We start from the raw sequence: 26,933 nt of genomic DNA on the forward strand, positions 1-26,933 counted from the left end.
GCCTTAAAGGTGCCACTGGACTCAAACTTTGTTCTAAGGCAGAAGTTGTTACTTGCCCTGGCAAGGATGTGAGTGGCTAACTAAACAATCTGTTTGACCCTGCCCCGGAGGGCCACTGATGCCACACTATTTTACCTGCAATAAATTGTGGTGGACCATTGTCAGGAGCACATGTGCTGGTCACCAGGTCCCCCAAAGCCTAGGTAGCGAGGGTGGCTGCAGGTGATTGAGAGGGTGAGATGCAAGCCAGTGCCACTTGGTTAGCTACTGAGGCCCCGGTCACACGGGCCAGATATCGCGGGGGGGGGGAGGCACGGCTAAATGCCCCGGAGGAAACTAACCCGTGGCTGCCCGAGCACACGTCCCGGTCGTGGCCCCGTGGTTCGGGGAAAATGCCGATCAGACGGGTATCCTGCAGCGCGGCACAGAAGCCGCGCGGCGCGATCGCACTGGCAATCGCTCTTTGTGCGCATGCGCTGTTGGGCGCAGTTGCGCAACCTGTGGAGGCGAACAGCAGTGGGCACCGGATGCCACGTAAGTCCACTGGGAACGCGATCAGACGCCCGCCCTTGGCCCGTGGTTTCAGGAAACTAGTACCTCGTAGGTACTAGTTTTTAACTCCGCACCTTCGGCGGGGAGCCACGGGAGCACTGCGCTTCCCAGATGTTGGGGTGAGATCGCGCCCGGAAAATCCGCGGGACTCCCGTGCCTCTCCCGCGGCAACTTTGCCATGTGACCGGGGCCTGAGATATACTGCGGAGTCTTTCTGCTGGCTCCGTGGGCTAGAAATGAGGAAAGCGGCAGAGGAGTTGCCTTTGCAACCACCAGGGTGCAGGAAAGTGAGAAACGGATGACTGGGAACCTGGACAGCATGCAGGGATGAGAGGAGCGATGCCACTCAATCCGTACACCCGAGGCTCCGAATAGGAACCTTCGCAGCGATCCTCGTTTTCAATACAGCCCTAAATTCTTTTAATTCGGAATGAAATGGATCCCTTTGCAGTGCGGCTAATTCACCTCCAAGAGCGGCACCGTGGAACAAGGAAGAGCTCCTTCTCACCAATGCAGCGGGAGGGAACAGGGCATGAATGGCGGCAGCTGTAGCGGAGAAAGGGAATCTCCTTCTCCTTGGCACCCTACATTCTCTCCCCAACCCTCGGAATGTTGCTATGGCAGCACTGAAGATGGCAGAGAGACTGGGAAACGTAGGCTTTTCTTCTTCCCAGGATGTCATGCACTTTGGGCTCTGTAAGTACACTTAGGCTGCGGTCACACGGAGCATTAGGCACGCTACAGAGACGGAAGATAGGCAGATTTTCCAGGCGCGATCACACCGCAACATCTGGGAAGCGTAGAGCTCCCGTGGCGAACCCGAGGCTTCCCGCCGAAGATGCGCCGTAAAAAACTAGTACCTCCGAGGTACTAGTTTCCGGAAACCGCAGGGCAAGGGCGGGCATCTGATCACGTTTCAGGTGGTAGCTTGTGGCATCCGGCGCCCGCCCATGTCCCGTCGCACAAAGGGGTTTTTTTTCAAGTCTCCATGGGGTGCGCACAAGCACCCAACGGTGCATGCACACACTTCAGTTAAAAAACAAAACACAACCCCCGCTGCGCCGCTTCTTTGCAGCGCCGCAGGATTGACATATGATCAGCACTTCCCCCCGAACCACGGGACGTCAGCGGGACGTTTGATCCAGCAGCCGCGCGGTAGTTCGCTCCGGGGCAAACAGCCACGCTCCCCCCCCCCGATATCCAGCCCGTGTGACCGGGGCCTTAGTAGGGTTTGAGGGGTCCAGGAGAGAGATGAGCGCACCAGGTGAGCGGAAAAGGAGCTCTCTCGCCAAGCTACTCTCCCGCCCTGCAGCAGCCACCATGAGAGGGAAGAAGAAGGGGGGGGGGAGACCTCCCTCCAGAAATAATAAGCGGGCGAGGATAAAGAAAAAAAAATGGCTGGCTAGAAATCCCTTCCTCACCCCCAACTCCAGGCACTTGGAGAAACTCATAAAGGAGCAACCAGCATGGGAGGTCTTCAGGTGTGGGGTCCTGCAGGACTGAATGGGCCTTCATATATATTAAAAAAGTCCTCGCACACAAAAACCTAGTATGTCAGGATAAAAGTCTAAGCTAGAACCTTTCTCCGGGACACATTACAGAGCAGCACCAGAAGCGGAGGAGGAGGAGAAGAGATTGGATTTACACCCCGCCCTTCACTCGGCATCTCAGAGTGGCTTACAAACTCCTTTCCCTTCCCCTCCCCACAACAGACACCCTGTGAGATAGGTGGGGCTGAGAGAGCTCTTTTGAGGACAGCTCTGACAGAACTATGGCTTGCCCAAGGTCATCCAGCAGCTGCAAGTGGAGGAGTGGGGAATCAAACCCGGTTCTCCCAGATTAGAGTCCGCGCACTCAACCACTACACCAAACCGACTCCCATGGGATATGCCCCCAACAAGGTGTCGTAGCAAGTACTTGTTTTAGACTGTACAATTTCATGGGGGCAGGGTTATCAGTGGGAGTTAGCTATGTTCAGAGGCAGCACCCCACTGAATAACAGTGGGGGAAACATGCAAGGCCTTGCAAACTTCTCGGGGCATGTGAGCAGCAACGTGTTTGGCAAACTGGATGCTCAGTCCGGTCCAGCAGGGATCATCTGACATCCCTAAGCAAACTAAGCTAGAATCACAAAGACCTCTAACAGACTAAAGGGCTCAGGGTGATAAACGGTTGAGAGCTGTTAGCTGAGAGACAACCCAGCCTTGGCTCATCTAGGCCAAGGGCACAAAGGGAACCCCAGAGCCCTGCCTTTCAGGAAAGGAAAGCATGTCCAAACAACTAGTGATTGTTCATTAAAGGTAAAGGTTCCCTTGCTCGAAAGCCAGTCGAATCCGCCTCTAGGGTTGCGGTGCTCATCTCCGTTTCAAAGCCGAAGAGCCGGTGCTGTCCGAAGATGTTTCCGTGGTCATGTGGCCGGCATGACTAAACACCAAGGCGCACGGAACGCTGTTCCCTTCCCACCGAAGTGGTCCCTATTTATCTACTTGCAATTTCTTGCTTTCGAACTGCTAGGTTGGCAGGAGCTGGAACTAGAGACGGGAGCTCACTCCGTCATGCGGCACCCTGGGTCTCGAACTGCTGAACTACCGACCTTCCACAGCCTGCAGTTCAGCGTCTTAACCACTTGAGCCACCGAAGCTCCATGATTGTTCATTAGACACCCACGCAGTCCCTAACCATCAACTGGAAAGGCTGTTCTAAATTATTCAGACTTGCAGTCATGCAAGTACTCTCTCTCCCTCTTTCGCTGTGCTTGCATGTTAATCCACCACACAGGAGCCACCACTGAAAAGGCTCTGGTGTGAGCTGCTGTCAGCCTAGTTTTCCTACAGGTTGGCACCCTAAGCAAGGTGTGGCCCAGTGAACAAATCTGCAACCTGGGGGAGTATTGGGAAAGGATGCCTTAAATATGTGTGGGTCCCAGAACACAAAGGACTTTAGAGATAGCAACCAGCACCTTAAATTGGACCTGGAAACTAATAAACACCCAGCACAGTGTTATTACCACTGTGAGTTATGGTTAATGTCAGATAAAGGAGCTGTGGAAATCCTACACTAGCTTAAGGTTTTGGGACGTCTGTAAGGCAGCCCCTTATAAACAGCATCACAACGGTCCAGTCTTGAGATTTACTGTGGCACGGATCACTGTGGCCAGGTCAGACAAGTGGAAATTTGGGGCCAATTTCCATACCAGCTGGTACTTTTAGCTGCTGCACTGTTTCTCCCCCAGCGGAGCAGGACCTAACATCACTCCTAGAGTCCAAACTGTATCAGGTACAGATCGTTTTACCAGACCAAAAGTGGGGAACTCCATAGCTTCTGGGTCTGAAGCCTTTACCAGCCACCTCTGTCTTCTTCTGGATTCATCTTCAACTTGCTTTCCCTCAGTCACTGGCCCAGGACAGAAGCAGCAGCTGCTGGTATTTTAGACCAACGTGGTGCCTGCCGAATGTTTTTAGGAAGCAGGTGGGACTTTTGCCCAGTAAGGCATCTGATTGGCTGTATAGATTTTTTAAAATGTTGCTTTGGCAGCAGCTGCCAGCAGTGTTCCCTCTAAGCTGAGTTAGTGTGAGCTAGCTCACAGTTTTTTAGCCTCCAGCTCACACATTTTCGTCTTCGCTCAGGAAGGACGGCTCCGGAGCAAACTAATTGATGCAGCAGCCAAATCACTCACTCACAACTTTAATGCCAGCAGACTTTTTGCTCATAAGATTCCACAGCTTAGAGGGGGCACTGGCTGCCACCACAGTATAGAGATCTACCCTGTATTACTGGAGTTAAGCTGTGGCAGTTATTTTGTGGCTGGCTCCACCTCCTGCGTTTTGTGGCCACACCCACCATGCTGTGTCAGAATTCCAAAATGTGCCCATAGACTCAAAAAGGTTGGGGACCCCTGTTTCAGACATAAAGATGTCAAATTGGGTACCATTAACATATTGACAAGACCCTACTCCAAAGCTACAATCTCTCCCAATAACTTCACATTGGTCTTAAAAAGCATTGGGAGCCACACAGAATGTTTTTAGTTTGAAAACTATCCTGCATTGTAACCCACTCTACCTGAGTTATTAATACAAAGGAATTTCAGACAGGCGATATATTCCGGAAGAGGAAAGGTTCCCAAACGGTTTCTGGTCGGGCAGGGCTCTTTTTGTGGCAGGTACTCATTTGCATATTAAGCGACACACCGCTAATGTAGCCAATCCTCCAAGAGCTTACAGTAGCTCCTGTAAGAAGAGCTCTGTAAGCTCTTGGAGGATTGGCTACATTAGGGGTGTGTGGCCTAATATGCAAAGGAGTTCCTGCTACAAAAAGAGCCCCGTCTGTCATTTCAGACAGAACCGTTTGAGAACCGGTTCCCTTCCAGAATATATTTGTCATTTCATACACAATCGCTTCTGTCCTGTTTAGGAAATGGGGCTGAAGCATTTTACCTGTCAACCACTTCCAAGTACTCCTCAGTTTCCTCTCCCGGTTCCGATGCGCTTTTTCCCGCCGTTTTTCGCCCGCGCGGGCGATCTCCAGTTTTTTTGGGGGAACGTTTGCTTTATAGTGTTATAGCTCTATGACGGAATAGCATTATATCAATCCCATTGGACCGCATGGAGTGTTTTGTTATACTGCTATAGTGCTATAGCACTCTAAAGCGAACGTTAAAAAAAAACACCGGAGATTGCCCGCACAGGCGAAAAACGGCGGGGGGAAAGCGGGGAAAAGCGGTGCAGTCTGAAATGGCAAACCGCTTCAGATCCATCTCTTTACCGGAAGAGGAAAGCCATGTGTGAAATGGCAGCCCTATACCGGTTCACTTCAAAACGGATCATTACCGGCTTGAAACCGGGTGAAACTGGGTAATGTGAAATTCCCCAAAGTGTGAGAGAGGGGCACACCGATGTCATGTGTCTTGTTCTGGGAACAAGGCTGGACCCACATACACTGCACATTAACATTGCTGGGCAGACGCACCCCAGAAAATCCTTCTGGGATCACACAAAAATGTTTGGAAAAATCCATAACACTATGGAATACTGCTAGATGTATAAAAATCTGGTTTCACACTAAATAATGGGCTAGAAGATCTCTTAATTCACAGCACAACTACAATTTCAACTGGAAGCCTCAGTCAGGCTTCTGTTAAGAACATAAGAAGAGCCCTGCTGGATCAGACCAGTGGACCCTCTAGTCCAGCATCCTGTTTTACACAGTGGCCAACCAGTTCCTCTGGACCGCCAACAGCAGGGCAGAGAGGCCGAGGCCATCATAAGAACATCAGAAGAGACCTGCTGGGTCAGACCAGGGGTCCATCTAGTCCAGCATCTGATCTCACGTAGTGGCCAATCAGTTCCTCTGGATGGCCAATGATAGGGCATAGAGGTCAAGGCCTTCCCCTGATGTTGCCTCCTGTCATTGGGGCTCAGAGGTTTAATTCAGAGGGAGCGGTGGCACAGAGGATTTATCCTCTGGTTAGTAACATCTGAGCTGAACAGTACGGCTGTCAGTTCTAGCCCCGTGTTGGTGTGAGCTACCAGCCTCGTCCCTAGCTCGCCGTCAACCCAGTGGTTCGAAAGCATCGGCGAGTAGAAAAATGGGTACCACTCCTTAGAGAGGGTGGGCACACCAAAACCCCCCCCGGTGGGGGAGGTGTTAGCCGGCGACCGGACTGCTCAGCTCGCAAGATTGAAACCCTAAGAAAAACTCTATTCGACTCCGAGAAGCCTGTAATGGGCCATTCCGGCCAGGCGGTGGCAGTGCGGCACTGCAAGACCTGGAGAAGCTGACGTCATCTAGCCAAGCCGAAACGAATATGCCGACGGAACACGTCTGACCCGCAGCTGAACAAACCCTTGCCGACTGTGAATGTGTGTGATTTAAAAGATATATGTTGTCCTCCCTTACACCCATAAATCATTGTTAGTCCCGCGTGAATGAGTAACTGTAAATCGCTAAGAGCCAGCAAGCTCTGCAGGATTGAGTGATTAATAAATTGAAAGATGATGATGATGATGATTATTATTATTATTACTATTACCTTTAAATTTAGAGGTTCCCCTCAGTCACAATGGCTAGTAGCCACTGGCAGACTCATCCTCCACGACTCTATCTCATTCTTTTTTAAAACTGCTTATTCCTGTGGTCCTCATCCTCACTACATCCTCAGGCAGCCAATTCCACATTTTAATCACTCTCTGTGTAAAGTAGTATTTCCCTTTTGTCCATCCCGAACCTACTGCCTGTCAGCCTCATTAGATGTCCTCAAGTACTCTGGTAATTATTTTGGGAGAGGGAGAAAAATTTCCCCTTGCCAACTCCCTCCACCCCACACATACTTTTATAAACCTCTATCATGTCCCCCCTTACTTTTCCTTAGCCTCCCTCTATCCCTGCCCGCAGCACATATGGGGATATTTTATAATAAACATATTTTACAGTATGGTTATTTTACAGTATGGTTAAATTAATCCCATAGGATTGTTATCAGGATTAGAAGAGTGATACTCAGTGGCTTGGGAACCACCTGGGCCGCTTTGACATGCCACCTGTGGCTCTTCCCCAATAACGCACCCGCCCTTTGTTCCAGGAAAGTGCCATTCTTTGGTGGGGCTTGTGGGCAGCAGGAGGTTCCCACCTTGAAACAGCCACCAGCTGAGAGATGGATGTTATGAGCCCTCGGGGAGATGGAAATAAAGGGCCCCTTCCTTTCCCGCAATCCTCCCCCCCCCTTTGCACTCGGCACTCTCATCCAGCACCTGGGCAGCTCGCGAGGGAGAGCATGTTGGCCACATTGGGACAGTGGTGGTTTTGCTCCCCTTTCTCTATGGCCAGCTTGCTACCTTCTGGATTCCCTGGCAATCTCACTCTCTCAACCAAGAGCCAGTTTGGTGTCGTGGCGAAGTGCGCGGACTCTAATCTGGGAGAACCGCGTTTGACTCCCCACTCCTCCGCTTGCAGCTGCTGGATGACCTTGGGCAAGCCATCGTTCTGTCAGAGCTGTTCTCTCAAGGGCAGTTCTCGAGAGAGCTCTCTCAGCCCAGCCTACCTCACAGGCTGTCTGTTGTGGGGAGGGGGAGGGAAAGGAGTTTGTAAGCTGCTCTGAGACTCCGAGGGAAGGGCGGGGTAATCTTCTCTTCTTCAACTGAGAAGGCTGTGCCTCATGTTGGGAATGGAGTAAGAAAGCAGCGAGGGAAATAAAGGGTGCACGGATTCAACAGCCCTGTAGGCTCAGAAGTACTCTGGTAATTTAAAAAGTTATAGTTATGTACAGGGCTTTTTTTGTAGGAAAAAACCAGCAGGAACTCATTAGCATAATAGGCCACACCCAACAGCAGGAACTCATTAGCATATTAGGCCATACCCTGAGAGCAGCTCATTAGCATATTAGGCCACACCCCCATGTTACCAGAAGTGTGTCATCCAGCCACACCCACCTTTTGCTTCTTATTCTGTTTACCTTGTTTGTTGTCAAAACCCAGGGCCTTTTTTTGTAGCAGGGACTCCTTTGCATGTTAGGCCACACACCCCTAATGTAGCCAATCCTAATGAGTTTCTGCTGTTGGGTGTGGCCTATTATGCTAATGAGTTCCTGCTGGGCATGGCCAACTCGGGAGCCAGCCGGAACTCCGTTCCTTTGCGTTCCTGCCCCAAAATAGCCCTGGTTAAGTAGTTAATATTAATACATGTTACTTTACTGAATGTGTGTTTGTTTCTGAGGTGGTGGCCCGAGCAGTCAGCAGTCACGTGGCTCTTTTGGTTGGCGTGGCTGTCCATGAGCTGTAGCCTGAGTACCACTGGATCAGAGAATTTTTTCTCCCTCTCTTATATTAATACGACAACTTGGGAGCAGTGTTCCCTCTAAGCTGAGTTAGTGTGAGCTAGCTCACAGTTTTTTAGCCTCTGGCTCACACATTTCTGTCTCAGCTCAGGAAGGAGGGCTCCAGAGCAAACTAATTTATACAGCAGCCAAATCACTTGCTCACAGCTTTAGTGCCAGTAGCTCACAAAGTAGAATTTTTGCTCACGAGACGCCACAGCTTAGAGGGAACATTGCTTGGGAGTCAAAGCAACGAAGTCGATCCGCAGGAGATTCAAGAAATACGAATTCGCGGCACTATTTTACTGTTTTGGGTTGTTCTTAAATGATGCTGGGAGTTGTCTTGGATGGAAAGGGATGACATAAAAAGGTTTAAAATAAAATAATGACAGTTAAATAGAACTCCCATGTGCAGGGACAGTGTAAGAGAGCCAGTTTGGTGTCGTGGTTAAGTGCGCGGACTCTAATCTGGGAGAACCGGGTTTGATTCCCCCACTCCTCCACTTGCCCCTGGCTGGATGACCTTGGGCAAGCCGTAGCTCTGATAAGAGCTGTCCTGGAAAAAGAGCCGTTTCTGTCAGAGCTCTCTCAGCCCCGCCTACCTCACAGGGTGTCTGTTGTGGGGAGGGGGAAAGGAAAGGAGTTTGTAAGCCGCTCTGAGACTCCGAGGGTAGGGCAGGGTATAAATCCAATCTCCTCTTCTTCTTCTTCTTCTTCTTCTTCTTCTTCTTCTTCTTCTTCTTCTTCTTCTTCTTCTTCTTCTTCTTCTTCTTCTTCCCCTGAATACCAGGTGCTGTGAGTAAAACAGAAGGGAAGCCTTCCATCTCCCATTGAACAACCTGGCTGGCCACTGTGGGGAGAGGAGAGAGTGTGAGCCACTGCGAGGAAATCGATGCAACTCCGTATTGTGAGGGGTTGGCGTGATCTGGTCCACTGTGGGGAACACAAGACTGAACCAGATGGACTTCTGCCCTGATCCAGCAGTGCTCTTTCTAAATTCAAGGTGATACACATTAAAATGCACTACATAAATGCTAGTTCTTGCCAGGTCTGGGTTGGAAAATACCTGGAGACTTTGGGGGTGGATGCGGGAGAGCCCGGGGTTTGGAGAGGGGAGAGACCTCAGCATGGTACAAGGCCATAGAGTTCACCCTCCGAAGCAGCCCCATTTTCTCCAGGGGAGCTGGTCTCTGTCAGCTGGAAGTCAGTTGTAAAAGCGGGAGGTCTCCAGGCCCCACCTGGAGGCTGGCAACCCTAGCATCAAGTATAGCATTCCTTGTGCAAATGTCAACAAAAAGACCTCTCCAGTTTTTCAACAGCAGCCAAAGAGAAAGAAATGGAGGGATTTTTACACCTGGAGAGATCACACGATACTGTAAACCAGAACACGGCAACTAGAAAATTAAAATATCACAGCCTGACCTAGAAAGAAGAGCATGCAGTGATTTGCCAGCTCTAACTTTTGTTTGCCGGAGGCTTGTTCTATTGTCTGTGCGGAATGACTCAGTCTGCCTACGCACCGCTCGGTGCTTCCATCAGCAAACATCTGAGGTTCCTCCTTTGCTGCGGTTAGCTGCAGAAACCTCAGGAAGGGGGAAGGCAGAAACAGCTCAGAAACGGAGATGGCTTCTGCTCGGCTTGCGCTGCCTCTCGGCTTAATTATTTATTATTATTATTAATTATTTATTATTATTATTATTATTATCCCTCTACTACTATTATTATTATTATTATTATTTGGATTTATATCTCGCCCTCCTCGCGAACAGGCTCAGGGCGGCTCACATTTAACGGCACCATTGGCAGCTTGCTGTTTCCCTGTACTCTGTGTATGCTCTGATGTTTCACTATGCTCTGTATGTATTCTTATGTACCCTTGTTTTTGGGTATGCGCTTGTTTGCTTTCACTTTCCCATGTATGCCTGTTTATACACTTAATTGCCTAGTAGCAGGAACGTCCGTATCTCTCAAGGCCGCAGGTAGTTGCTGGAGTATAGTAGTTTGGGTGATCTTATGGCGTTATCCATGAGAAGCAGCATGTTATGAGTAAGTAGGAGCGTTGCTTCCCAGGCTCAATGGCGCGCGCGGGAAGTCCCGCAATTGGGCCTCAGCTTTTTGAATTTCCTATGATCTATTGGGATCCATGCTTGTTCCTCATTCTGAACAGTGATCCTGTTATGCACCTATTGCTTCAAATAAAAAAAGCCCTCTTCTGCAAGTGTGTTCTTCGTTGATGCGATGGGAGTCTGACAACCATGTGCCACGATAAAACAATGAAAAACAAGATAAAACAGTCATACATTACATACACTTATGGGCAGTTAGTACTATAAAGTGCTCGCAGTGATCGTCATTCTTCATTCAGTTTGAGGTGGCATGTAAACAGATGTAATACGAGGGCCCCGCTTTCACAATACTTCGGCCTCCCACACTGCCGTGACTCGATCTCCTGATGGGCCAACCCACCACTACGCGGATCGCTGACAGTAGTGCTAGATGGTAGTGGTGGTGGTGGTGGGCGGCTCCTAATTAAAAGCCTGGTGGAGAGATCGATTGCTCAACTACGTCCAACCAGCTAAACCATACAGCCATTAACATACGAAAGTCACTGTTCTCGCTAGTGAGGACCAAGAGTTTCACCATACCCTTGTAACAAGCACCAAAAGGCAATCCAACCACGAGTAAACATGCCCATTTCTTTGTGAAACAAACAAACAAACAAGGAAAAGAACCCAGAGCTAAAAAGCAGTGACGCAGAAACAGGAGGGCCCTGCAGTTATACAACACACAGTGATCTCCTTCATACGAAACCACTAAACCATCTTGTGTTTCTTTCCTTTTTTTGGTTCTAATCACAGGATGTGACTTCTTGGCAATATATTCCCTGCGTGCTGGATCAACAATGAGTCAGCCATATGGAAACAGCTCTTCGATTCACAACCTGCCAAAGTTTCAGTGCAAAAACACGGAGCCGTTCCCAGAGAAAGCTGTTATCGGCCTGAGCGACAGACAAATGCCTGCCCCAGACGCCCAGCAAATGAGGCAAGGGGGAGGGAAACAGTCCAGTGAAATGAGCTCACAAGGAAAGAATTTGGCTCTGAGGGAAGTTTACTACGAACACCGCTCTCCTGCCTTTTTGAACCAGCGCCACAGAGAGACACACCATCCTAAGGGGTTAACCTGAATTTCTGGCACAGGTCCCTCTGCCGTGGGCAACCAAACACATACATTCCTTCCAGAGGCCCATAAAATGCTTTCATATGCTACAGAGAAGCAAACAAACCCTGAGGTAAAAAAATCGCTCCTTTTTCCCTTTCAGAAATCATCTCTGCCTTGCTTTACAGCCCCATACTTGTGTTCCCTCTAAGCTGAGTTAGTGTGAGCTAGCTCACAGGTTGTTAGCCTCCGGCTCACACATTTTTGTCTCAGCTCAGGAAGGATGGCTCCAGAGCTGTGTTCCCTCTAAGCTGAGTTAGTGTGAGCTAGCTCACAGTTTTTTAGCCTCCAGCTCACAGATTTTTGTCTTAGCTCAGGAAGGATGGCTCCAGAGCAAACTAATTTATGCAGTGCCCAAATCGCTGGCTCACAACTTTAATGCCAGTAGCTCACAAAGAAGAATTTTTGCTCACAAGACTCCAGAGCTTAGAGGGAACATTGCGAGTCCAGAGCAAACTAATCTATGCAGGAGCTAAATCTCTCGCTCACAACTTTAATGTCAGTAGCTCACAAAGTAGAATTTTTGCTCACAAGACTCCACAGCTTAGAGGAAACATTGCAGTTGTTACCCCGCAACCCGAAAGCAAAAATGAAGGGGGGGAAAAGTCAAATGAGAAGACGACACACATTCAGCACCTCTTCCTAGGAGATGATCTGTTTTGATGGCTTCAATATAGGTTTAAAAATGTAGGTGCCCTGAGTGTCGGTTAGTGAAAAAGGATAGACCACTTGACTGAATGTTATCACATCATTATCATTTAGGATGGCAGCCTAAATAATTTATCGTCATTAGAGTTCTGCAGTTGTGCCTGGAATGTGTACCTCCATTCATGAGCCCTTAACCCGGCCTCACTCCTTCCCACTCCTGGTGCTTATGCTATTAAGCCCTTATGGCTTTCTGTAAGACCCCTTTCAGACTGTGCTGCCATAGATGTTTTGTTTTTTGCAGCCATGTATTTTCCATAAACCTTCCCCTCAATAACAGGGATTTTAACTTGGAAAAGAAGACACCGGTAAGAAAAATTGGCACATAAACGGTCACCTCAAGAGAACCTGTCATTTCTCACGGGTGACTTGAAGCAAAGGAACACCAGCATCACTTACCTATTTGGTCTTCTGGAATCAGCGATTCAATGGGAGGGTCCAGCTCCGAGCTCTGGGACAAGTAGCTTTTGACTTGGGTCATGAACTGCCGGATTGTCTGCAGCATGTCCGTGCTGGAAACGTGGCACTCTTTGTTCTCCTGCAAAAAGCTCACGTAGTCCTGCACCAGGCACCCAAAGTAGGTGCGCTTGTCTTGAGACATCTCCGCGATCCGCTTGATCATCCTCTTCTCCGGGGTCATGAAGGAGCTGAAGACGCCGCTCACTTTCCGCAGCTGGGACTTCACGATTTTGGGGAGCACGAACGAACTGCTCCTCTTCTTCTTGGGCTTCAAGGGAGGCGCCATGCTCTCCTGGTCGCTCTCCCCTTCGTACTCTTCCAAGCTGCTGTTGGTGTCCCCGTCGTAGGCAAAGAGAGGCATGCTCCGGTCAAACTCCAGCGAGTCGGAGGAGGAGGTGGAAAGACTCATGTCGCTCAGCCGCTGCCTCCCTCCATTGCACTGAACTTGTGACTCAGAACATGCAACCAAGCTGCCTGCTAGGTTTTGCTGAGGCAGGGCTCCACCTGGAACGCTCGCAGTTTCTGGCCCGTGCGCCGAGTGACGGCTCGGCTGAGCGCTCTTTGCGCCACTCTCTGCGTCTAAGGAGAGCGCCTTCTTCTTCAGGCGAGGGGGTGGAATAGGGGTCGGCCTCTTCTGCAGCAGATCCAAGTTCCAGTGCTTGTTGCGAGCATCGCTTTCTGGCGAGCTCGCCTGGTTCACAGTCCTGGACAGCTGAGGGCTGGCGAGGAGGCTATGAATAGAAGGTGGGGGAGGCCGGGGCGGAGGGGAGCGAGACCTCTCCAGGCCATTCCCGTCCTGCGTTCTTAGGCAGGGCCTTTTCAGATTCCCACCGACATCTTGGCTGTGTACTTTCAAGAAGAGGGGATTAATGAAGCACAGGGCTCCGTTGGTCTGGCTGCATTCCAGCTCCGAAGGCGTCCTGGTCCTTATAGAATGGACTCCGTTGATGAGGCAGAGCTGCTGGGAGCCTTTGGAAACGCAGTCGGGAGGCGGGGGCTGCTGGAGGGGCGCCGGGCTTTGCAGTCTGTCGTTCGCCGGAGAGCTCCAGAAACCTGAAAGTCATTATTGAGTTACTGTAAGAACGCAAACATCTTGCAGCTGGCTGCTCGGCACACTCTGCTCAACGAGAGCCTCGCTGGCGGAAAGAAAAGGCCTTTCGCAGCCAGCCCCAAGGCACTGAGGTGGGGCCAGAGGTGGGAAAGCCAAACTTCGTCCTCCTCCCCCTCCATGAATCAACATGGGACAAGTCCTCTTGGGCAGGGCAAGCTTCGGTTTGTTTCCTAGGAGAACCAAGCCCTGGCTATTAGGGCTAGACGGCTTCTCCCTTCAACCCAGATCGGCAGGATGAGACCACTGTTCCCTCTAAGCTGAGTTAGCTCACGTTTTTTTTTTAGCCTCCGGCTCACAGATTTTTGTCTTTGCTCAGGCAGGAGGGCTCCAGAGCGAACTAATCTATGCAGTAGCCAAACCGCTTGCTCACAACTTTAATGCCAGTAGAATTCTTGCTCACAGGACTCCACAGCTTAGAGGAAGCAGTGGATGAGACCGCTGTCATAAGAACATAAGAGACGCCAATGTTGGATCAGGCCAAAGGTCCATCCAGTCCAACACTCTGTCACACAGTGCCCAAAAAATACCAGGTGCCATCAGGAGGTCCACCAGTGGGGCCAGGACATCAGAAGCCCTCCCACTGTTGACCACCCCCCCAAAGCACCAAGAAGACAGAGCGCTTTGGGCTCTTTAGCTTGGAGAAACGACGACTGAGGGGTGACATGATTGAGGTTTATAAGATTATGCATGGGAAAGAGCAGGTAGAGAAAGAGGTACTTTTCTCCCTTTCTCACAATACAAGAACTCGTGGGCATGCCATGAAATTGCTGAGTGGTCGGGTTAGAACGGATAAAAGGAAGTCCTTCTTCACCCAAAGAGTGATTAACACTGGGAATTCACTGCCACAGGAGGTGGTGGCGGCTACAAGCATGGAAGCTTCAAAAGGGAATTAGATAAGCATATGGAGCAGAGGTCCATCAGTGGCTATTAGCCACAAGGTATAGATAGGGGCTCTGGGGCAAGTGATGCTCTGTCTTCTTGGTGCTTGGGGGGGGGGTCAACAGTGGGAGGGCTTCTAATGTCCTGGCCACACTGGTGGACCTCCTGATGGCACTGGTATTTCTGGCCACTGTGTGACACAGAGTGTTGGACTGGATGGGCCTTTGGCCTGATCCAACATTGGCTTCTCTTATATTCTTATAAGAGGGAATTAGATAAGCATATGGAGCAGAGGTCCTTCAGTGGCTATTAGCCACAAGGTATAGATGGGAACTCTCGGTCTGGGAAAAGGGATGCTCTGTATTCTTGGTGCCTTGGGGGGGGCAACAGTGGGAGGGCTCCTAGTGTCCTGGCCCCACTGCTGGACCTCCTGAGGGCACCTGGTATTTCTGACCACTGTGTGATACAGAGTGTTGGACTGGATGGGCCTTTGGCCTCATCCAACATTGGCGTCTCTCATGTTCTTATGTTTAAGCCAGAACGAACTGTGCGAAACAGTACAAATGGCAGAATTATGCAGAAAATAAACAAATTATGCAAAGGTCTTCGGCCGCGAAAATTTAATCCGGTTGCAGCATTTCCTTGCAAGAGAATGCACAACGCCTGGCTGTAGAACTGAATTTTTTGAGGGCACGCAGCCTCACATGAACCCAAATGTTGGTATCCTTGGTGCCCATGCTGCCATTTGGATACAGCAGCCTTAACGAACCCTACAGGTGCTCCAGATAATTCCAAGGGACACAACTCCTCCGTTTTTACTCTGCAGCCGGAATGCAATAAAGAGCAACCAGGCTACTCATGCCCTTCTTTGGGAATCTGCTAGACCGGCAACTGAGCTCTCTAGGGAATGCTCGTTTTAAACTCAGATTTCATTTCGCGGGTATCTTAATCTTCATCAGCGGCCTGTTTGGTGGGCAAATAAATACTGTGTAAAAATACTCTACTAAGTAAAATTATCCAGGCCGAAAGAAAAAAATACTTCTTGTGTTTATAACAACTGTAAAGAAGAGTGGTTGTAAAAAGGATGGAAGATCTACAGAGACCAGCCGAAAAAACCTATCTGCCCAGATGTCTCTACAAAAAAAACCCCATAGAGCCGTACCAATGGCTTCCGCGCACACAGCTACTGTCCCATGTATCCTCCCCACCCCCACCCCTGTTCAGGAATCACCAAATTGTAGCCTGGGTAGACTTATAGGAGTGTGAACCTGAATGGAAGACCTAAAAAAATAATCTTTCCACCGGTATCTTGAGGAACTTACACCCTCTGAGAATCTGTATGGTGAAGTGGACAAGAATGTTAGACGAGTGCAGCGATTGGAGTTCAAATTAAGAACATAACAACATAAGAGATGCCAATGTTGGATCAGGCCAAAGGCCCATCCAGTCCAACACTCTGTATCACACAGTGGCCAGAAATACCAGTGCCATCAGGAGGTCCACCAGTGGGGCCAGGACATTAGAAGCCCTCCCACTGTTGACCCCCCCCCCCAAGCACCAAGAAGACAGAGCATCACTTGCCCAAGAGCCCCTATCTATACCTTGTGGCTAATAGCCACTGATGGACCTCTGCTCAGGTGATTTTGGGGGCAGGAACTATATCACAGCCAATGTTCTCTAAGCTGTGGAGTCTTGTGAGCAAAAATTCTACTTTGTGAGCTACTAGCATTAACGCTGTGAGCGAGCCATTTGGCTACTGCATAAATTAGTTTGCTTTGGAGCCATCCTTCCTGAGCAGAGACAACAATGTCTGAGCCAGAGGCTAAAAAACTGTGAGCTAGCCAACACTCACTCAGCTTAGAGGGAACACTGACACCCCAACCTACCTCACAGAGTTGTTGTGAACGAGGAATATGGCTTAACTACCCTAAATTTCGCTTTCTGGAGCCCAGAAGATCAGCCAAGAATGTTGGGGGCAACTTACTTCCATCATCCCCGTCTAGAGACACCCAAAGCTTCATTTTGACCCTTCCAAGTGAACTGAAGCCGCTCTGTACTGAATCAGACCCACTGCTCCGTCACAGTCAATATTGTCTACTCAGACGGGCAGTGGCTCTCCAAGCTCTCAAGCCAGAGGTCTGTCACATCACCAGGTCCTTTAACTGGAGATGCCAAGGACTGAACCAGGGATCCTCTGCCATGAACTCACCAAGTGGATGCCATGGAGGTGGGGAGAAACTGGCACGAGAGGCAAAAGAATTTTTTCAGATCCCAGGGGGATGGATTCTGACTCACCACTCTTCCACTTGTTCCTCACACCATCCCTCCAAGAAAGCAAGGCCTGGTTCACACGCCCAGGTGGAAATGTGGCGGCAGAATGGTGGTGGTAAGTTGGAATGCTTCCCTGTGTTTAAACGCTCCCCACAAAACAGGATACCAGCACACCCAAGCAAAGGGAAAAGGCAGAAGCTCTCTGCTGGCTGAGCTAGTTTTGCATTTCCAGAGAGCATTTTTTTCCTAACACAAAGAACATCCCAAGGTGAAATCTGCCACCAAGAGCTAAATTCAAAGTGTTGCAGGACGATAAAAAAGGGGAAGACTGGCAGTTCCCGATATCAAGCTATACTATCAAGCAGCCAAGCTAGTCTAGATCTCAGAATGGATTAAAAACCCGAATGATAGACTAATGAAACTAGAAGCTGCAGGGTTACAGAACACACTGCATTCACCTTTCGTGGATTGAAAGATGTAGTTTGAAAAATAAAGGACAAGTCAAAAACCACGTAATTAGAGATAGTGTACTTCTGCCCCTTGATTTCCCCTATTATGTCACCAATACATGCATATTACAATAAACGTGAGAGAAAAAGCAACCATTTCCTAATTTACAAAGATATGAGAAATTCCAAAGGTGAAACTGAATCGTGGCAAAAGATTCATGAAGAAGAAAGGTAGATACAATGGCCAGTCTACCTTCAATTAACTTCTAGACTTTAAAAAGATCTTCTCACAGAAAAAGACTTGACTGAGTTTGAAAAGATTATTACACAACACAAAGCTCATTTGCTAGGACGACTCTACAAATTATTACTCCAATATGACACGGAGATGGAACAAGTTAAAATGTGTGTGATAAAATGGATGCAGAATGCTGACAAAGAGATACGGGGGGGGCAACAGTGACAAAGAGGTTCTTTTGGGGGTCAACAGTGCGAGGGCTTCTAGTGTCCTGGCCCCACTGCTGGACCTCCTGATGGCACCTGGTGTTTTTTACCACTGTGTGACAGTGCTGGACTGGATGGGACATTGGCCTGATCCAACATTGACTTCTCTTATGTTCTTATATTATGTTCTTATTTCCAAAACTGGGAAAATTTATGGACAAAGGGCATAAATTTTACAGCCTGTCAGACTCTAAGAGACAACTGGTATAAGATGTTCTTCAGATGGTATCTTACTCCTATGGATATTCACAAAATGGACATAGATTAGAATATAATCTCAACTCACATAAATTTCTAAAGGGACTTGCTGGAAATCTAAGGAAATAGAAGGCACTTTTTTCATATGTGGTGGTCATGCAAAAAAAGGAAACATGGGGTTGAAATTCATGCAGAGATCCAAAAAATTCTTAAAATTAAATCCCACTGAATGCAGAGACAATACCTACTGGGAATGATTCCAGATAATGTGGAAAAGACATCACAGGATCTACTCAGATATATGTTAATTGCTGCAAGAACACAGTTTGCATCTATTTGGAAAACAGAAGACTGTCCAACGAAAGAAGCCTGGCCCGATAAACTAGCTGAATATGCTGTAATGTCAAAATTAATGAATCAAGTAAATAAAAGACCAATTAAAGAATTTCAGCAGAAATGTAGAGCATATTATTCATGTTATGGTAATGGCTTGTAACTGATTATAACTTTCTAATACCCGAGATAAAAAGCTGACGCCTCCTGAAAGTCGGGAGAAATTATTATATGATAGTCATTATTAGTGTATATTATTCCTTTTTGATACTCAGTATATGCAATATATCTATCTTATTAAAAAGACCTAAAATGATATTAAGTAAGCAATATGTAGAATTTTCACATCCAGAGAAACAGTTTATATCTAGAAAAACAGAACTTATGCTACTTTAAAATTACCATATTAAATTGTTTACATTAAATTTGTCTACACTGTTTAAAAATTGGTGTGCTTTTAAAAAAAAGAAGTATATAGATATTCTGAGAAATTTACGTGAGTTGAGATTATATTCTACTCCTGATCTATGCACCTATTACACTTATTCTATATATTAGAAAAGTATCCTCAGTAATTGTAAAATGTAAAAGCTTAACAACTTTTTATTACTCCTTTCCACCCTTTTGTTTCTGTAAAGGTAAAGATAAAGGTTCCCTTGCTCAAAAGCCAGTCGAATCCAACTCTAGGGTTGCGGTGCTTATCTCCATTTCAAAGCCGAAGAGCCAGCGCAGTCCGAAGACATTTCCGTGGTCACATGGCCGGCATGACTAAACACCAAGGCGCACGGAACGCTGTTACCTTCCCACTGAAGTGGTACCTATTTATCTACTTGCAATTTCTTGCTTTCGAACTGCTAGGTTGGCAGGAGCTGAAACTAGAGACGGGAGCTCACTCCGTCATGCGGCACCCGGGTCTCGAACTGCTGAACTACTGACCTTTCACAGCCTGCACTTCAGCGTCTTAACCACTTGAGCCACCCTTAATAAATAAAAATTATATATATATTTTTAAAAGGGTGACATCTGCCAGTCCAGTCCATCGCCTTGGAGGTCTGCCTTCTCACTCTGCAGCCTGTGTGAAAAATGCCTTAGCTGCTGACTGGTGGTCTTGGACATGCATGCCAAGCGAAAGAGTTCTGCCCCAGCCATTCCAAGGCACCCCCTTCTTGCAAACAATGCAACGCGGCCATCATCTTAGCTTCCCCCTAAGAGCGAAGGTCTCGGAGATCCTTATCCTAAAACCCCACTGTTGTTTTTGATTTCTGAGGGGAGGGGGAATGCACACAGGCCAGCCCAAGGCGCATACTCACTCAGGCCCTGCTGGGCCACCTCTTCCAGCTCGGCCTCTGTCGTTGCCGCAGCGATCGCGCGGGGCAGCTTCAAAGTGAACGGCAAGACGTCCCTTGTTGGGAAACAAAGAATTATTTCTGTTAGCTAGCTCTGCGTTCCTGTGTACAAAAAGCATCTCTCCTCACAAAGCGTGCAACGACTCCAGACACATGCCTTTTGTTCAGAAGCAGATATGTGTTCCCGACCACTTCCCTTTTTTTTTTTGCGTCAATCCTTACTTCTCCTTCGGTGAGCCTACAGCGTATTTGTCTGAGGACTGAGATTTCTATGTTAACAGAAAGATCCAAGCCCACTTTCAGCTCTTTAAAGAAACTTTTGCATAATCAGGGAACTGGAGTTCTTGAAAAATCTCGAGGGCCGGAATTGCACGTTGAGGGGGCATGCAAATCCTACCTGCGCCGGGCAGAACATATTCTCAGACAGGGCTATTTTGGGGGCAGGAACGCACAGGAATGGAGTTCCGGCTGGCTCCTGAGTTGGCCACGCCCAGCAGGAACTCATTAGCATAATAGGCCACACCCAACAGCAGAAACCCATTAGGATTGGCTACATTAGGGGTGTGTGGCCTAACATGCAAAGGAGTTCCTGCTACAAAAAAGGCCCTGGGTTTTGACAACAAACAAGGTAAACAGAATAAGAAGGGAAAGGTGGGTGTGGCTGGATGACCACACTTCTGGTAACATGGGGGTGCGGCCTAATGTGCTAATGAGCTGTGCTGTCAGGGGTGTGGCCCAATATGCTAATAGGTTTCTGCTGTTGGGTGTGGCCTATTATGCTAATGAGTTCCTGCTGGGCTTTTTCTACAAAAAGAGCCCTGTCCTCAGATACAAATCACTGATGGGCCACTGTTTACAGATACAGTGCACACTGGCCATAGCTCACCTCCTGGCATCTACAGTTAAGAAGCCAGTATACTGCAGTGGCTAGAGTTTTGGATAAGGATCTAGGAGACCCAGGTTCGAATTCCCACTCTGCCATGGAAGCTGGTTGGGTGACCTTGGGTCAATCACGCCCTCTCAGCCTAACCTACTTCACAGGGTCGTTGTGAAGATGAAATGGAGAGGACGACAACACAAACCACTTGGGGTCCCCCAGTGGGAAGAGAGGTGGGATAGAAATGAAGTAAATAAAGAATGGCTCTCAGGCAGCTGAAGTGGGAAAGACCTCTGAAATCTTGAGGACCCATGGCTAGTTAGGGTTGTCAGATCCCCGGTCCCAGCAGAGGGTTCCCCGATTTTATTTGGGGGGGTTCCCACCACGAGCTTGCTGGCTGGCTGGAGGGAAGCCCTGCCCCCACGAGCGACTACCCGGCCACCCCTACCCAGCCACTACCCAGCTGGAGGGCCCTTTAAATCTTGCAGGAGGGAGGGAGGGAGGAAGAGGGGTGGCCACCAACGCTCCCTCTAAGCTGTGGAGTCCTGTGAGCAAAAATTCTACTTTGTGAGCTACTGGCATTAAAGCTGTGAGCGAGCCATTTGGCTACTGCATGAATTAGTTGGTTCTGGAGCCATCCCGTCCTGAGCTAAGACCAAAATGTGTGAGCCGGAGGCTAAAAAACTGTGAGCTGGCTCACACTAACTCAGCTTAGAGGGAGCACTGGTGGCCACGTGTGCCTGCATTCCAAGCCATTAATTCGCAGCTTGGAGTGCAGGTGCATGCAGCCTCCCCCCTGCTTCCTCCCAACAACAGGGACCCTTTAAATGCTTTTGGCAAGAGGTGGGGGGAGGGCCCCCCCCCCCGTTGTCCCTGCACTCCAAGCTGCAATTTCGCGGCTTGGAGTGCAGGCGCGCAGCCTCCCCTCCCCACTTCTTCCCAACAAGAAGCAGGGGGTGCTGGTCCCCAACACGATGACATCCCTTTTGTTTGATGTCATCACACTGGGGACATCCCTGCCCCCTCCAGGAACACTCCCCCAAAGTCCCCTGCTGGGGACCTGGAAGGATCTGGCAACCCTACAGCCAGGGCTATTTTTGGGCAGGAACGCACAGGAACAGAGTTCCGGCTGTCTCCCAAGTTGGCCACGCCCAGCAGGAACTCATTAGCATAATAGGCCACACCCAACAGCAGGAACTCATTAGGATTGGCTACATTTGGGGTGTGTGGCCTAACATGCAAAGGAGTTCCTGCTACAAAAAAGCCCTGGGTTTTGGACAACAAACAAGGTAAACAGAATAAGAAGCAAAAGGTGGGTGTGGCTGGATGACTACACTTCTGGCAACACGGGGGTGTGGCCTAATATGCTAATGAGCTGTGCTGTCATGGGTGACTACAGCTAGTCATAGCAGGTAACGCCCGAGTTGGAAAGCTCACTGTTCTGACTCAGTCTCAGGCAACTGCTGATTGCTCGTGGCAAATTTTGCTAAGGATCAAAGCAAGCTTCTATCTTCTCAGAAGTCAGAAAAGGATTACACCTTTTCTTTTTTTTTAACTAGTATCTGTTTAAACGCCGCAGCAGCACAGATGCTAGGAAGGCATCACCACTGGCAACCTGCCCAGATGCCGGTGAAATCCTCACGATTGAGTTGATTTAGCCAAGTAGGGGCGGAGTCAACGAATGAGGTCAGCCGCAACGGGAGAGTGAGATAAGGTGTTCTGGGCCCTTGTCACCTTTTATTTGGAAATTATGGATGTCAAAAGTTAATTAGTAAATGGTGGAGGGATTTAGTATAACTGGGATCATTGCTGAAATTATGCTGTTATTACGGAGTTACGCCTAGGGATGGCCACGAACCGCAGAACCACGAACCAAACCATGAACCAATACGAACCAGGAGGTTGGTTCGCAAAACGAACCTCATGGCCTCTGCTTTCTGCTCCCCGCCGAAAGCTCTGAGTCACTTAAACCCCTGCTTTCTGCTCTTCATGAACCACCACGAACTTCCTTAAAATTCGTGGAAGTTTGTGGCCGCTCTTCAGTCCATGAACTCAGGTTCGCAAACCACGAACCGGCCAAAATTCATTACAAACTTACATTCATGAGCTGATTCCTGCCCATCTCTAGTTATGCCTCTCAATCTGCAGACTACATTCATGTGACAGTGTTGCTGAATTTGTAGGAACCTATTCTTGGGGAAGTCATACAAAAAGAAGAACACTGGAGGGCGCTAGAGCCCCAGACCGCATCCGGGCACAAACAGAGAAGGGGAAAACCAAACAGCCACTGGATCCATGGGGGTCAGGAGATCAGTAAAGAAAGTCTGCAAGGTGGAGTGGCATCGGAACTCAAAGACCCCCAACCTTTGTACCTGTATTTGGAATCTTTGTAAGCGTATCAATAAGCTTAATTTTAAGGCTAGTTTTAAGCAAATTCAAGCCTTACCTGCTAATACAGTAGAAAGCAATCAGTCTGAACAAATCAGCAAAACTTATTCCGGATCCTTCCAACGAAAAGGCTGAGAAGCAAGAGAAAAGAAGCTCAGTTGCTCAATGTGCATTCCAAGAAACATTGTTAAACATGCTTTCTACGTAGTAATGAATCTGCAGAACACAAACAGTTGTTCATAAACAAACATCTGGAATAGCTCAGCCAAAGTTCTGTAGCAACAAGTTTGGCTTTTTAAAAAAAAAAGTGAAGATGTCCTAACAGTTCAGTGAATGGGTCACAAAATCTGAATTGCTCAACAGCTGCAAACAGGAAAAAAACTGGTCAAAAGCAGCTGGCACATGCACAAACTTCAGGTAGCATGCACTGTCAATTTCTGCCGCTGCAATTAGTCGAGTTTCCATGAACCACACTTCTCACAAGAACCCTTTCAAGGCCACAGGAGTGCCTCAAGACGAGCTCTGTGCATCTAGATAAATTCAGTAAAACACATTATACGATAATTTTCTCATTAGAAATAATGTGTTTTCTAATACATGCTGCTTAAATGACAGGTGACAGATTAATATCTAGAACAGACGTGTTGAACTCATTTGTTACGAGGGCCGAAGCTGACAGAAATGTTACTTTGTCAGGCCGGGCCATGTGTGCCACAAAACGCTAACGCCCGTTACCGGAGATATAAATTTATAAAGGACCGCAACTGGTAAGCTCCAAGTTGGTGTGTCCTCACTGCAAGGCCCCATGGGCCAGGAGGGGCTGCAGAGGAAAACCCACACGGGCGGACTGGAGATCCAGCAGTGGATGCCCCGACAGAGGCAAGTTGGTGTGTCCTCACCCAAGGCCCCATGGGGCAGGAGGGGCTGCAGAGGAAAACCCACACGGGCGGACTGGAGATCCAGCAGTGGATGCCCCGACAGAGGCAACTTGGTGTGTCCTCACTGCAAGGCCCCATGGGCCAGGAGGGGCTGCAGAGGAAAACCCGCATGGGCGGACTGGAGAGCCAGCAGTGCATGCCCCGACAGAGGATCACCTGCATCCCCCCCATGTGCAAACACTGATCCCTGAGGCCATCCGGGACAGCATCCCCAGAGCTGCAGGCCCAGTGGAGAGGTATGAACGTGGCGGCAGGGGCTCCCAACTTACCACTGAGGCTGTCCCTGAAGCTGAGGGGTGCTGCCTGACTAGTGCAGATGAGGCTGGTCTGCCGTGCTGAAGCCACAATTGCAGCGGCCCCGCCCACCCACTCCCGAGCAGCCTCCTGTTTCCTCCCCTTGCACCCGTTGATCGCAGGCTGCACAGCAGCCCTGGGAAGGCTGGTTCCGGCCCCGGGGCCTTATATTTGACATGCCTGACCCAGACAATCATGGGTTCGGTACAAACCCCAAACTGGCGCTGTATCTGTCATCACCGCTTTACAGATGACTCTCTTTTCCACAGACTTTCCCAGCCCGTAGAGCTCACCCATGTCATTCAGTCCATAATTTTCATTTGACCTCATCCGAAGGAATGGCATTGTGCCAGCTATTAAAAGCGGGAAACCGACAAGAACTTGCCCAGAAGGGGAAATCCAGTTCTCCCTCCTCTCTGCCTCCATCCCATCCTTCCCGGCAGAGGAAGAGAAGAGATTGGATTTATACCCCGCCCTTCACTATCCGGATCTGCGGTGGCTCAAGGGGTTAAGACCCTGAACTGCAGGCTGTGGAAGGTCGGTAGTTCAGCAGTTCGAGACCTGAGTGTGCCGCATGACGGAGTGAGCTCCCGTCTCTAGCTCCAGCTCCTGCCAACCGAGCAGTTCGAAAGCAAGACATTGCAAGTAGATAAATAGGTATCACTTCGGTGGGAAGGTAACAGAGTTCCGTTCGAAAGCAAGAAATTGCAAGTAGATAAATAGGTACCACTTCGGTGGGAAGGTAACAGCGTTCCGTTCGAAAGCAAGAAATTGCAAGTAGATAAATAGGTATCACTTCGGTGGGAAGGGAACAGAGTTCCGTTCGAAAGCAAGAACTAGCAAGTAGATAAATAGGTACCACTTCGGTGGGAAGGGAACAGCGTTCCGTGCGCCTTGGTGCTTAGTCATGCCGGCCACATGACCACGGAAACGTCTTCGGACAGCGCTGGCTCTTCGGCTTTGAAACTGAGATGAGCACCACAACCCTAGAGTCGGATTCGACTGGCTTTCGAGCAAGGGAACCTTTACCTTTACTTTTACTTCACTATCCAAGGGAGTCTCAGAGCAGCTTACAAACTCCTTCCCCTTCCCCTCCCCACAACAGACAGGTAGGTGGGGCTGAGAGAACTCTTGACAGAAACTGCTCTTTTTTCAAGAACAGCTCTGGCAGAACTATGGCTTGCCCCAGGTCATCCAGCAGCTGCAAGTGGAGGAGTGGGGAATCAAACCCGGTTCTCCCAGATTAGAGTCCGCGCACTTAACCACTGCACCAAACTGGCTCTCAATGCCACAGAGCCCGCCCTCCAAAACATCCCTTTTCTCCAGGGGAACTGGTCCCTGTAAGCTGAAGATGAGCTGTAATTTCGAGAGATTCCCAGGCCCCACCTGGAGGATGGCATCCCAATTCCATGGCCATCAGGTACAACGATTGCACAAATCTCTTAACATACGTTTACTCCAAAATGCCTGACACAAGCTCTGGATGCTGCAACATCTCCCAACAACTTTTCAGTGTAGCCATCAGTCACAATTCCACAGTGATCCAGAAACAGACACGTCAAAGAGGGTTGCCGTTCCCCACACCCCCCATGATGCCCTGGCTATTCAGTGGATGAAAGAAAGGGAAGTTTCTGGAGCGATAGGAAACCAACAATGAAACAGATAAAAAACACGGAGAGTTCCAAATGTAAGCTATGCTTCTTTCAAAAGCGCCCCCCTCCCTTTACTGCACTATTCACACTAGCTGCAGTTTCTGGAACGCTGAAAGCTTTGATTCTCCAAATACTAAAAATCCAACCATTGGGTTTAATGGCAGGCATGAATCCTAAACGACGGTTTTGCTACTTCCTTCATTTTAATGCTTCTTAAAGTAAAGGTAAAGGTTCCCTTGCTCGAAAGCCAGTCGAATCCAACTCTAGGGTTGCAGTGCTCATCTCCGTTTCAAAGCCGAAGAGCCAGCGCTGTCCGAAGCCGTTTCCGTGGTCATGTGGCCGGCATGACTAAACACCAAGGCGCACGGAACGCTGTTCCCTTCCCACTGAAGTGGTACCTATTTATCTACTTGCAATGTCTTGCTTTCGAACTGCTAGGTTGGCAGGAGCTGGAACTAGAGACGGGAGCTCACTCCGTCATGCGGCACATCCGGGTCTCAAACTGCTGAACTACTGACCTTCCACAGCCTGCAGTTCAGCGTCTTAACCACTTGAGCCACTGCAGCTCCCCAAAACAAAGCCTGTAATTGAACAAGGGTCATTCCAAACATGGTAATGCTATCAGTAGATGGGGGAGACTAAAATAAATCCATCTCTGCCATCTTAGACTATACAACCAACTAAGCACTTCAACGGAGGGGATTTGGGCATACAGGCTGCCACGCTCTGGATTCTCAGGGGGCTCGGCATGGTCGTGAGTCGAATCCAGGTTGGGAGGATGAACTTCAGTTCCAGGTTTTGCCTCAGAATTGTTGTTGGTCTAGTTAACATCACTAGCCACAACCGGGAAAGTTCACGTAGACGCAGAGGTCATTTCGGGGGGGATCGTGGGGGATCGCAGTTCCCCCGGGTGAGGTACGGGGGGCGGGGGGCATGACGAAGGCCCGCCCC

The 26,933-nt window shown here is 49.1% G+C and overlaps 1 protein-coding gene across 1 annotated transcript in view; it reads right to left on the minus strand.

Moving 5' to 3' along the window:
- The window catches only part of RIN2 (Ras and Rab interactor 2), a 93,794-nt gene that overhangs the window by 28,351 nt on the left and 38,510 nt on the right, over positions 1 to 26,933 (minus strand). Inside the window, exons 6-8 of the mRNA XM_015405999.1 lie at positions 23,157 to 23,229; positions 19,798 to 19,889; positions 12,683 to 13,795 (exon numbers count right to left, since the gene is read on the minus strand). Coding sequence (XP_015261485.1) covers positions 12,683 to 13,795; positions 19,798 to 19,889; positions 23,157 to 23,229 — 1,278 coding nt within the window. The remainder of the gene's footprint in view (positions 1 to 12,682; positions 13,796 to 19,797; positions 19,890 to 23,156; positions 23,230 to 26,933) is intronic.

Source organism: Gekko japonicus, unplaced genomic scaffold (genome assembly GCF_001447785.1).
Source record: "Gekko japonicus isolate JY-2015 unplaced genomic scaffold, Gekko_japonicus_V1.1 scaffold388, whole genome shotgun sequence".
Classification (NCBI taxonomy): domain Eukaryota; kingdom Metazoa; phylum Chordata; class Lepidosauria; order Squamata; family Gekkonidae; genus Gekko; species Gekko japonicus.